General features: G+C 34.0%; 1 protein-coding gene across 1 annotated transcript in view; it reads right to left on the bottom strand.

Annotated features, from left to right (window-relative positions):
* Nucleotides 1-291: 291 nt before the first annotated feature.
* The window catches only part of Tmem38b (transmembrane protein 38B), a 60,081-nt gene continuing 48,377 nt past the window's right edge, over nucleotides 292-11,995 (bottom strand). The window contains exon 6 of the mRNA XM_046452019.2: nucleotides 292-1,709. Coding sequence (XP_046307975.1) covers nucleotides 1,494-1,709 — 216 coding nt within the window. The 3' untranslated portion in view covers nucleotides 292-1,493. The remainder of the gene's footprint in view (nucleotides 1,710-11,995) is intronic.

Genomic DNA, 11,995 nt, shown 5'->3' with positions numbered 1-11,995 from the left:
AGGCTATTATAATATTAAAAACAAGTTTCTTAGCATTCTTAGCATTCTAAGAGTATCAAAAGTGCTCCATGTGCCAAAAAGAAAATCATTTTTCATAAGCTATATGGTACCCGCTGGTGTTCACAGTTGTTAAAAAGAACTTTCAACTTGAATGATTTGAGTACTTCTAAGCCATCTAAAAGTTCTACCTGATACAGGTAGTATGTTCATGGTCTTGGTATAAGAAATCATGCCACAGAGTTTGAATGTTAGAACTGTACTTTTAAATCATAAAATAAAGAAACTCTAATATCATTTAGTACTTTTCTGGTTTATTTTGCCAATAAGAAACCAGATTTAATGTCATCATTCTTCAATCAAATAAGACAACCATGAGATTTCGGTTGATCTGTTTCCTAGCTGATTACTATCAAATGTGTACAATTCTCTTCAGAGCTGAGCATTTTCACATGAAGGTAATTGGTTTTCATTTAAAACAAAATAAATAATGCATGTACACATAGATTAAAACTAAATATAACCATATTTAATCTAACATGAAACATTCAAACAAAAAACTGAGAAAGTAGCCACTAGAAAGGAGATATGGAAGAAACAAATTTAATGGAGATAATACTTTGTGTTGAATCATTAAGACAACTGCTACCAATGTATTCAGAACAACCAAAGTCAGGGAGAACATGTGAAATGTGAAAATTTTCTCTACAGTTGAAATAAATGTGTTTTAAGGAGAGAGAAAGAGGGAAGGAAAAAAAAAGAAAATTCCATGTTTTGTAATCTTGGAAAACTGAAAAGTAATTTATCAAAAATTGTACCCCTAATTTTCTTGTGAGGAGGAAAAAAACAGTTTTTTAAACAAGGGCATGAAGCAGACTTCAAACTGAAATTCATACAACAATATTGTGTTCTTACTGAAAAGTACTATTAGAGATAAAATTAAGATAAATTTCAGGTATTTTCTATTTTAACGAGGGCAAAATTACAATGTTTATATAGCAAATATAAACTAGCAATTTATATCCATATATAATAGAAAGTATTTTAGGAAAAGTTAACGTCCTCAATGCTCAAAATTAAATTAGAATTTTAATTTTTTAATCAATTAACTTTCCATACCTAGGAATTAAACTTTTATTTACTTTTAAAAGTTTAATTCTGAACTAAAGCTCAAATAGATTCAGATTTTTTTAAATGCATGAAATTACCCAATTTTTTAAAAGTTTCAAATTTTTTTAATTTCTTTTATCAATGTAAACTATTCAAATAATCACAAGATACTTTATATCAGAAAAAAATTCACATGATATACTCATGACACTCAAGAATTACAATCAAGAAAGTGGTAGTCACCCTAAAACAGAAAGAATTTCTTTCTTTTTGTCACCTCCATTCCTTATATATAATCTTTATTTCACATCATCTACATAGAAATATTTATCACAATCTGATAGGTAGAAAAGAATTTTTTTTTGCCTTCTAGAGCTCAAGTAAATTTACTCAGTCTTCTTAGAATGTTTCCTTTTAACATTATCTGAACCATCGGTTATAGGTTTTGAGACTGATGAACCAGTGCCATTGGAAGACGATTTTGCTCCACATTTCTTTTCACACAATGAAAAATGGTGCTGCCAACCAAAGAGCATCCGACTCAATATATCTTCAAAAGGAGCAAGAGTCACAGAAGAAGTCTCTGTAATCATCATGGTTATCTGGGCAGAAAAAAAAAAGTGCAATTTTGAATTTAAGTACAACTGTTCTCTGTTTCTCAAAACCAAGAAAAGTAAACGAAAAGGAAAAAAATATTCAAAAGGCATTCTTAATTTACTCTGCAGGAGAACAAACTAAGCCACATTCTGGGGAAAAAATCTTTTCTCTATGGAAAAGAAGATAATTCATTTAAAAATAATAGAAGGTACCATATTTTTGGATGTCAAATGAACAGTATAACCATTTCCACATAAATAGTTTTCAAAGGGAAAAAAGATAAAATGTCATTTATAGTCTATATCAAAAACCAATACAGCTATTATTACTATGTACATTACAGAACTGTAATAAGTATTTTTTTAAATATTTATTTTGTAGTTCTAGGTGGACACATTATCTTTATTTTATAGCTATATGGAGCTGAGGATCGAACCAGTGCCTCGTGCATACTAGGCAAGCATTCTACCACTGAGCCACAACCCCAGCCCCCTGTAATTAAGTATTTTATATTATTATTCTCTTTCAATTTACTCCAACAATACTCTATTATTATTATCCTCATCATGAAGATCTAGAAGCAAGGCTCTGAGAGGTTCTGTAACTTGCCCAAAATCATAAAGCTAATAGTCAGTAAAGCAGTTTGCAAAACCTAAATTTTTAATTCAGTTACTAACTACTCTAACATTAACAGAAGTCACAGACTTTCAGTGAATTGCAGAATACTGTCCCTAACAGGGATGGCAGAAAGGATCTACCACCCAATTTTTTCATATATATTTAACTAAGACACCAAAAAGTAGAGGGAAAAGTGCTTCCAATTATTTATCTGGCAAAATTTGGTGTTAAGAGATGTTTAGATTTGCTCAAGAAATCAGACTGGTGCCAAAATGGATCATGGGAAGAAATTTAAGCTCTATAATTATTCCCCAAAGTCCAGCCATTCAATTACTCAAGTGTCAATTACTCCAGATCACAGAAATCAATCAAACCAGAAATTTTTGGAATCACATTTCTTTAAAAAGGCCCTACAAAATCCATGTTAGTGGGGGAAATCTTATCAAGAATAAATTATTATTAACTGCCACACATAAATCTAGATAGAGGCAAGCTACAAAAATAGTAGATGTCTATCAAGAGGCATAGAAAAGTGAAATTCACATTGTACCACAGTTAAAAGTGATTAACAGAAACACAATAGCGAAAAAATATTAGGACATATAATTAAGTAGAAATCGGAACAAAAGCTACACTGTTCTATCATTTATATAAATTAAAAACTCACACTATTGTGAATGTAATTAAAACACCACTGAAATGTTTACTTTTAAATAACTATTTTTTATGTGAATTTGACACGAAAACAAACTTTTTTTTAATGCACCCACACAGATTTCAGACCAGCCATGGCAACATATCTTACATCAGACTTAAGTCTCACATCAAAATCAATGTAAAAGACAAAAATACATAAAACAACTGCTAAAAGCCACTCGATAACAACCAGTACGGCAGAATCTCATGGCGCTATTATCCCTAATAGAAACGAAGCTGAAAAAAGTGAGCTCCACATTCACCATGGCCTTTTCTTTTAAGAAAATGTGCTAATTCACAGGAATAGAAATCAGAAGTCTTCAGGGCTAAGGAGACAAAATCTAGAGCCTGAGAAAGCCAAAATATCTAGGATGTGAGGGCATCACAAACCAAAGAACAGGGAACCATGTGGACAGTGAGCCAAAAATCCATGTGTATAAAAGAATCTGTAGCCAGACTTTAAATTTTTGCCAATCTGATAAGCAAGAAATGGTATCTCAGTATTATTTTATTATTGCTTGCCAGGGCACTACAGCCGGCTTGCTGCAGCTGGACTGCGGCAATTGCTCAAATTATGAATTTCATATTGTTTCATATGTTTGAGGGACATCTTTATATCTTATCCGTGTGCATTAGTGATAACTTGTTCAATTTTTTTATTAGGTCTTGGTCCTTCATCCTTGTTATACATAAAGGATACCAGCCCTCTATGATATATGTTCTAAGTATTTTACACAGTTTGACAGCTGAATTTTGATTCTGTCCACTTTGGGTTTTGCCAGGCAACTTAAAAAAAAAAAAAAAAAAAAGTGACTGAGTCAAATTTATCAGTCTTCAACCTTTTCTTTGTAGAAAACAAAGTAAGCCCAAAGTAGATAGAGGAAAGGTATAATAAGGACCTGAAAAGTAATGAGACATAAAACAGAAAACCAATAAACCAAAAGCTGGATCTTTGGAACAAACTGATGAAATTAAGAAAACTCTAGCTAGAATGATATGTATTTTACTGGGGATTGAACCCAGGGCTTATAAATGCTAGGCAAGCATTCTATCACTGGCCACTTCCCCAGCCCTAGTTAAATTAATTTTTAAAAACAAAATTTTTATTTAATGCCAAAACTTTAGATGAAAATGTACTACTGTATAAAGCAAAGCTGTTATTATACTAAACATTCTTCAGCAGATCAATATTTATATGCATAGCCTATTAACTGTAGTCATATTACACTATTATTAAATACTGCGATGAAATCAATGACCAGAAGGAAGGAATCTAGCTTCTTAATGTACCATTACTAGGGACTGCCCTGACATTGTTATCCTGCATCAACAATTAGAAGACAGAGGGGCTGAGGATGTAGCTCAAGTGGTAGCACGCTCACCTGGCATGCGTGAGGCACTAGATTCGATTCTCAGCACCACATAAAAACAAAATAAAGATATTGTGTCCACCTAAAGCTAAAAGATAAATATTTTAAAAAAAATTAGAAGATAGAGCCAGCACAGTGGCACACTTCTGTAATCAAAGTGGCTCAGAAGGCTGAGGCAGGAGAATGGCGAGTTCAAAGCCAGCTTCAGCAAAAGTGAGGCACTAAGCAACTCATTGAAACCCCGTCTCTAAATAATGTACAAAATAGAGCTGGGGATGTGGCTCAGAGGTTAAGTGCCCCAGAATTGAATCCCCAGTAGCCACCCCCCACAACAAAAACCCAATCAGAACCAGGGTGTCTACTTGACTTCTCAGGGACTACACTTGGTAGTTTTCCACCATTAGAAGAGCTAGTAATTATGAAACATTTGTTGAGTTACTAGAATTGCCATTAACAGTGTTTCCTTTCTCATATTTTATGCTTTCTGCCTCTGTATAGATGACTATCATGTATTTACCGAAGCTAGTAAGCAATGACTTATTTAGATGTAAAAATGGTCAAGCAATATAAGGTTACAACTTATTTAAGTAACAGTACTTTATCTTATATTTTCATTTGTTTATTAAAACTGCTTTTCCAAATATAAGACTATGTTAAAGACAAAACGAAGATATAAACTACCAATACCAGAAATGAAAGTGGAAATATTAGTACAAATTCTTTAACTATTGAGTCTAATTTTATGCCAACAAATTTTTTTTAAAAACCTTAAGTCAAATAGCAAATTCCATGAAAAATACAACTTACCAAAATGTATATAAAATAGAAAATCTTATTAGCCCTGTAACTACTTAAAATTGTCCTCAGAAACTTTCCTCAAAGAAAACTTTAGTCCAAATGGTTTCACAGGTGAATCTATCAAACATTTATTAAGAAACAATATCAAATCTATATAAATTCTTTTAGAAAGTAGAAAACTGAATACTCCTCCACTTATTTAATGAGTTCTATTTTAGGTTAACAACAACAACAAAAAAAAGACAAAATTACAAAGAAAACTTCAAACCAACATCATGAATACACAGGAGGGGGAAAAAAATCCTTGAAAGACATTAACAAATTGAATCAAATAATACACAAAAAGGATACTATATCAAGATTCAATGAGGTTTACTACAGGAAATGAAAGGTTGATATAACATTTTAAAAAATTAATTCAATCCACTATATTAACACAATTCATGGGGAAACATCATGATTATTTCAATTGATGCTAAAAAAAAAATCTTTGACAAAATTTTATACCCATTCATGATAAAAACTTCCAGCAGAGAACTTCCTCACATGAGGGCATATATAAGACCTTATAGGGCTGGGGTTGTGTGGCTTAGTGGTAGAAAAAATTGCCTAGATTCTACGATCCTCAACACCACATAAAAATAAATAAAACAAAGGTATTGTATCCATCTAAAACTTAAAAAAAAAATTAAAAAGACCCTTCTAGCTAACATCATACTTAATGGTAAAAGGTTGAACATTTTCCCTCAGAGGCCAGGAAAAAGACAAAGTCATCCACTCTCACCATTTGTATTCAATACTGTACAGGAGGTTCAAGCCAACTCAAGATTTGAAAGAAAACAAAATCATCCAGGTAAAAATGGCAAAGGAAAATTGTTTACCATAGACAAGGTCAGGTATGTAGATAATACTAAGGAATCTATACAAAAAATTATCCGAACCAAGTGAATTTAAGCCAAGATACAGAATACAAGAACAATGTGCAAGAATCAATTGTATATCTACATATAAGCAATGTAAAGTTCAAATTTGAAATTTTGAAAATTACTATCATAAAGTCAATGTAAAATTCAAAATTGAAATTTTTAAAAGTACTATTCATAAAGGCATCCAAAAAATATGAACTACTTCAGGATAAATTTAAAGTTAACAAGATACATGTAAAACAATAAAAACCATAAATGCTTACTTCCTAAAAATTAAAGAATACTTCAGTAAATGGAGAAATACATCATGCTCATGGATCAGCAGACTCAATATTTTTAAAATGTAATTTCTCCCCAAATAGATCTACAGATACAATTTCAATTCTTTTTTTAATGGCATCCATATTGACCAGGTTGGTCTTATACTCCTGGGCTCAAGGAATCATTTCTCCTCAGCTTGGAGTAGCTGGGACTCTTGGCCATGTGTCACTGAACCCAGTTGGCTTTTTAAAATAGAAAATAACAACATAATCAAAAAATGTATTTGGAAATGCAAAATACCTAGAATATCCAAAGAAATACTAAAAAAAATGTTGAATTTATACTATTTGATTTCAAAAGCCATAGTAATGAAAATAATCTAGTATTGGCTAGAGATACAGACACATAAATCAATGGTACAGATAAAGCCTGGATATAGACCCATACATGTCAGGGCAACTGATTTTCAACAAAACTGCCAAGACAATTCAAGGGGGAGAGAATAAACTTTTCAACAAATAGTGCTGAAACAACTCTATATTAATATGAGTAAAAAACAAACCTGACCCTTACCTCACAAGGTACACATATTCATAGTAGCTTTATTCATGATAACTTTATTCAAATAATCAGAAGCTGGAAACAACTCAAAATCCATCAACAGATAATTGGATAAACAAAATACAGTATATATAATGCTACTTAGCAATAAAATAGAATTTGTAAGAAACTATGGGTAAATTTCAAAAGACAGTCTGCTGAGCAAAAGTAGCCAAGCACATGATTATGTACTATACAATTCCATTTATATAAAATAGGAAAAAGACAAATCAAACCTATGGTGATAAAAAATAAATATTTAGTAGCTTGGAGTTTTAGAAGTAATTGGGAGTTACTGGAGTAGGACACAAGGGAACTTTCTGAAGTGATACAAATGTTCCATATCTTGACTGTGATAATAGATACACAGGTGTACATATCTGTCAAAACTCATAAAAAATGTACTCCGAGACTGAATAGACTTTGTCATACGTAAGTTATTCCTTCATAACTGATGTTTAAATTTTTTAAAAGAACTGATTCTTAAGTATTTTGTAAATAAATATTACATACTACTTTGCTAAAAAACATTTTAAGGTGATCCTGATGAAGTTGGACCTGTACCACACCTAGACAAACATTGCTGTTGGCTATATCTAGAAATGAAATTAACAACTCACAAGACAAGTAAATCTATAACTCTCTCAGACATTGTCAAACTGCTCTCTTATTTATACTGCCTTAAGATCCTTTAAAATAGTTAATACTCTTCATTTCACTTCCTTTTATTTGACTCAATTGATAAAAATAATTTTTCTGTATCTTTCCACTGAAATTGCTCTTATCGAGATCACCATATAATGATTAATTTCAAAACCCAACATGCTCTTTTCAGTTTTAATCATTTTTGACCTTTCTCTTTGCTTTATTTCACAATAACACTATTTCACAGTAACACCTTATGCTAAGCAGCCAATAGATATCCTAGGCTTCTCAAATTTTGTAAACTCATCTCTGATGGGGGAAAGCAACTTGATAAAGTGCAAAACTGCCAAAGACATGTCAAAAATAAAATGTCATTTATCTTATCTTTAAAATTTATGTGAGGTCTGAGGAAGATGGCGGCGAATAGAGTGCAGCACCCCCGTGTACCGCGTCACTGCGCAGGTGAATAACGAGTTAGAATGACCAAAAGCTATCTTGTTAGGAATTTCCAGCAAAATTGGGGTGCACCGAAACCTAGAGGAAGGATTTCCATCAACGAGGACCGGTTACTGGGTCTCAACCGCAAGTAAACTGTGCGCCCGGAGATCCAGGGGGCGCGCCGAGAAGCGGCCAGCAACGCAGAGATACAGCATTTCGGATTCTGTGGAGTCCTGCCAGCTGTGCCCTCACTGAGCTCCGGGCTGAGTTCGGGGTTTGAGACCGGGGAAGGAAGCGGTCCAGTTCTGTCCCCCACACCGGACAGTCCGCCAAGGAAGCCAGCGACCACCATCTTGGAGAGCTGACGTCACCATCGCCAGTTTCCAACAGATCGCAGCAATAGAACAGGTGTGTATTATTCAGCCCATCTCCCATACAGCGAGGAATTCGCATAAAATCTCTCCCCTGCTTTCTGGGGGAGGGATTATCAGAGTGAGCATGAATAGAGGCGTGGGGAAAGGTAAAGGCACCTGACCTCCAACTCCCCCTCCCATCAGCAGCGAAAACGAAACCGGTCTTACAAGGTCTGGGGGAGTGGCAAACGGAAGGAATCAAACAATAAGGTGCCGGTTCCCAATAGCCACGCTCCACACCCAGCAAACTGCAGGCCCAGAGTATAGTTTGAACTGCCGAGAGGCATCACACTAGGGAAGGCCTGGCTAGCAGGAGAAGTCATGGGACTAGAAGCCAGGAATAAACCTAAGCTAACAGGTGTTTGTGAGACACAGGGGGGGGGGGGCGGGGGAAGCGGCCTCACACGGATTGTATCCTACAGCCAGAGGGCAAAATCTTGGCCCGGAAGGCACAGCACCACCCACTGGAAGTGAAGAAAATAGAAGCCTAACAGTGCTTTTTTTTTTTTTCTTGTTTCATTTTTTTAATTCTTTAATTTTAAATTTTTTTAATTATTTTTTTTCTTTCAATTGTAATTTTTATTTTACTGCATTTTATTATTTTTTTATCATTTCTTTTCTTTCTATTCTTTTCTTTCTTTCTTCTCTCCCTCTCTCTTTCTTGGTTTGCGTCCTTACCTTTTCCCCATCTTTCCTCTTAAGCATGAACACCCAGATTACGTATAACTTACTAAATGCAAATAGATGAATACTACAAATAGGTCTATAGTCCGCCTAAGCCCTTAACTACCCCCAAGTACTCCTGTCTATTCTCTCGTTAATATCCGCCTACATTTGAGCAACCCCCCAAAGAAGCTAACATATACTAACCTCCATACCATCAAATCGCCCGACCTTAACATAAAATCCTAAGTCCAAACCTCAATTCTCTATATGCCATCAAAATCTGAAGGCCTTTAATGAAACTAATGAATTTACTTTAAATCACAATTAAATCCAACATCTCTAAACATTGTCTCCTAACACAAAGGAGAGATAGTGGAACTATAAAAACCAAAACAAATTTAAAGGAGAAAACAGAAACACAGCAGTCAAACAGAGTTGGAAAGTAACTTGAGCACCATGAAAAAACAAGGGAAAAAAGGATTACAAACAATGCAGGACAACTTAAATACACAGGAGAACCTAGAGGCATCAGAAAAATGGAGAAAGAACTCAAGGCATACCTAACTCAGATGGAACAGAATCTTAGAGAAGACATTAGACAGCAAGTCCAAATAATGAAAGTATATTTTGAAAACGAATTAAATAAGCAAATTCAAATGGCAAAGAACAAGCTCTACCAGGAGATAGAGATTTAAAAAAAAAAAATCAAACAGTAATCCAAGAAATGCAGGAAGCCATAAACCAAATTAAAAACTCAAACGAGAATATTACAAATAGACTAGATCAAGTAGAAGTCAGAACATCAGATAATGAAGACAAAGTTTATCAACTTGAAAAGAATATAGTCAACACAGAAAGGATGCTTAAAAATTCACGAGCAATCTATCCAAGAGATATGGGATGTCATAAAAAAAACAAACTTGAGAGTCATTGGGATAGAAGAAGGTATAGAGGTTCAAACCAAAGGAATGAACAATCTATTGAATGAAATAATCCTAGAAAACTTCCCAGATATGAAAGATGGAATGGATTACCAAATCCTGGAAGCCTACAGGACCCCAAACATTCAAAACCGTAATAGACCAACTCCAAGACACATAATTATGAAGATATCCAACATACAGAACAAGGAGAGAATATTAAAAGCTACGAGAGAAGGGAGGCAGATTACATTCAGGGGTAAACCAATTAGGTTAACGGCTGATATTTCATCACAGACGTTGAAAGCGAGAAGATCCTGGAACAACGTATTTCAAACGCTGAAAAATAATGGATTCCAACCAAGAATACTGTATCCAGCAAAATTAAGCTTCAGATTTGACAATGAAATTAAAATATTTCACGATAAACAAAAGTTAAAAGAATCCACAGCCAGAAAACCAGCACTGCAAGGCATTTTGAGCAAAACACTACAAGAAGAGGAATTGAAAAACAGCACCCAAAACCAACAGGGGGAGGTAACTCAGTAAAGGGAAGGAAAAAGAAATAACCAAAAAGGAAAAACTAGCCATATTAAAATAAATAAATAAACAAGCATGACGGGAAGTACAAACCATATATCACTAGTAACCTTAAACGTTAATGGCTTAAATTCACCAATAAAGAGACATAGGCTAGTAACCTGGATTAAAAAAACAAATCCAACAATATGCTGCCTTCAGGAGACTCATATGATAGGAAAAGACATACACAGGCTGAAGGTGAAAGGTTGGGAAAAATCATACCACTCACATGGTCCTCGGAAGCAAGCAGGAGTGGCCATACTCATATGGAATAAAATCAACTTCAAACCTAAGTTAATCAAAAGGATAAAGAAGGACACTATATACTGTTAAAAGGAACCATCCACCAACAAGACATAACAATTATCAATATTTATACACCAAACAACGGTGCTGCAACGTTCATAAAACAAACTCTCCTCAAGTTCAAGAGTCAAATAGACCACAACACAATAATTATGGGTGACTTCAACACACCGCTCTCTCCATTGGATAGATCCTCCAGACAAAAGCTGAATACAGAAACTATAGAACTCAAGAACATAATCAATAACCTAGACTTAACCGACATATATAGAATATATCAACCATCATCAAGTGGATACACGTTCTTCTCAGCAGCACATGGATCCTTCTCAAAGATAGACCACATATTATGCCATAAGGCAACTCTTAGTAAATATAAAGGTGTGGAGATAATACCATGCATCTTATCTGATCATAATGGAATGAAACTAGAAATCAATGATAAAAGAAGGAAGGAAAAATCCTGCATCACCGGAAAAATGAACAATATGTTACTGAACGATGAATGGGTTACAGAAGACATAAAGGAGGAAATCAAAAAATTCTTGGAGATAAATGAAAATACAGACACAACATATCGGAATCTATGGGACACAATGAAAGCAGTTTTAAGAGGGAAATTCATTTCCTGGAGTTCATTCCTCAAAAAAAGAAAAAACCAACAAATAAATGATCTCACACTTCATCTCAAAACCCTAGAAAAGGAAGAGCAAAACAACAGCAAATGTAGTAGAAGGCAAGAAATAATTAAAATCAGAGCGGAAATCAACGAAATTGAAACAAAAAAAAACATTGAAAAAATTGATAAAACTAAAAGTTGGTTCTTTGAAAAAATAAATAAGATCGACAGACCCTTAGCCATGCTAACGAAGAGAAGAAGAGAGAGAGCTCAAATTACTAACATATGGGATGAAAAAGGCAATACCACAACGGACACTACAGAAATACAGAAGATAATTAGAAATTATTTTGAAACCCTATATTCCAATAAAATAGAAGATAGCGAAGATATCGATAAATTTCTTAAGTCATATGATTTGCCCAGATTGAGT

This window comes from Marmota monax, unplaced genomic scaffold (genome assembly GCF_021218885.2).
Source record: "Marmota monax isolate L192 unplaced genomic scaffold, Marmota_monax_Labrador192_F-V1.1 WCK01_AAM20220418_F8-fsc00020, whole genome shotgun sequence".
Classification (NCBI taxonomy): Eukaryota; Metazoa; Chordata; class Mammalia; order Rodentia; family Sciuridae; genus Marmota; species Marmota monax.
Note: the sequence above shows the minus strand (reverse complement) of the source record. Positions and strands in the feature narration are given on the sequence as shown.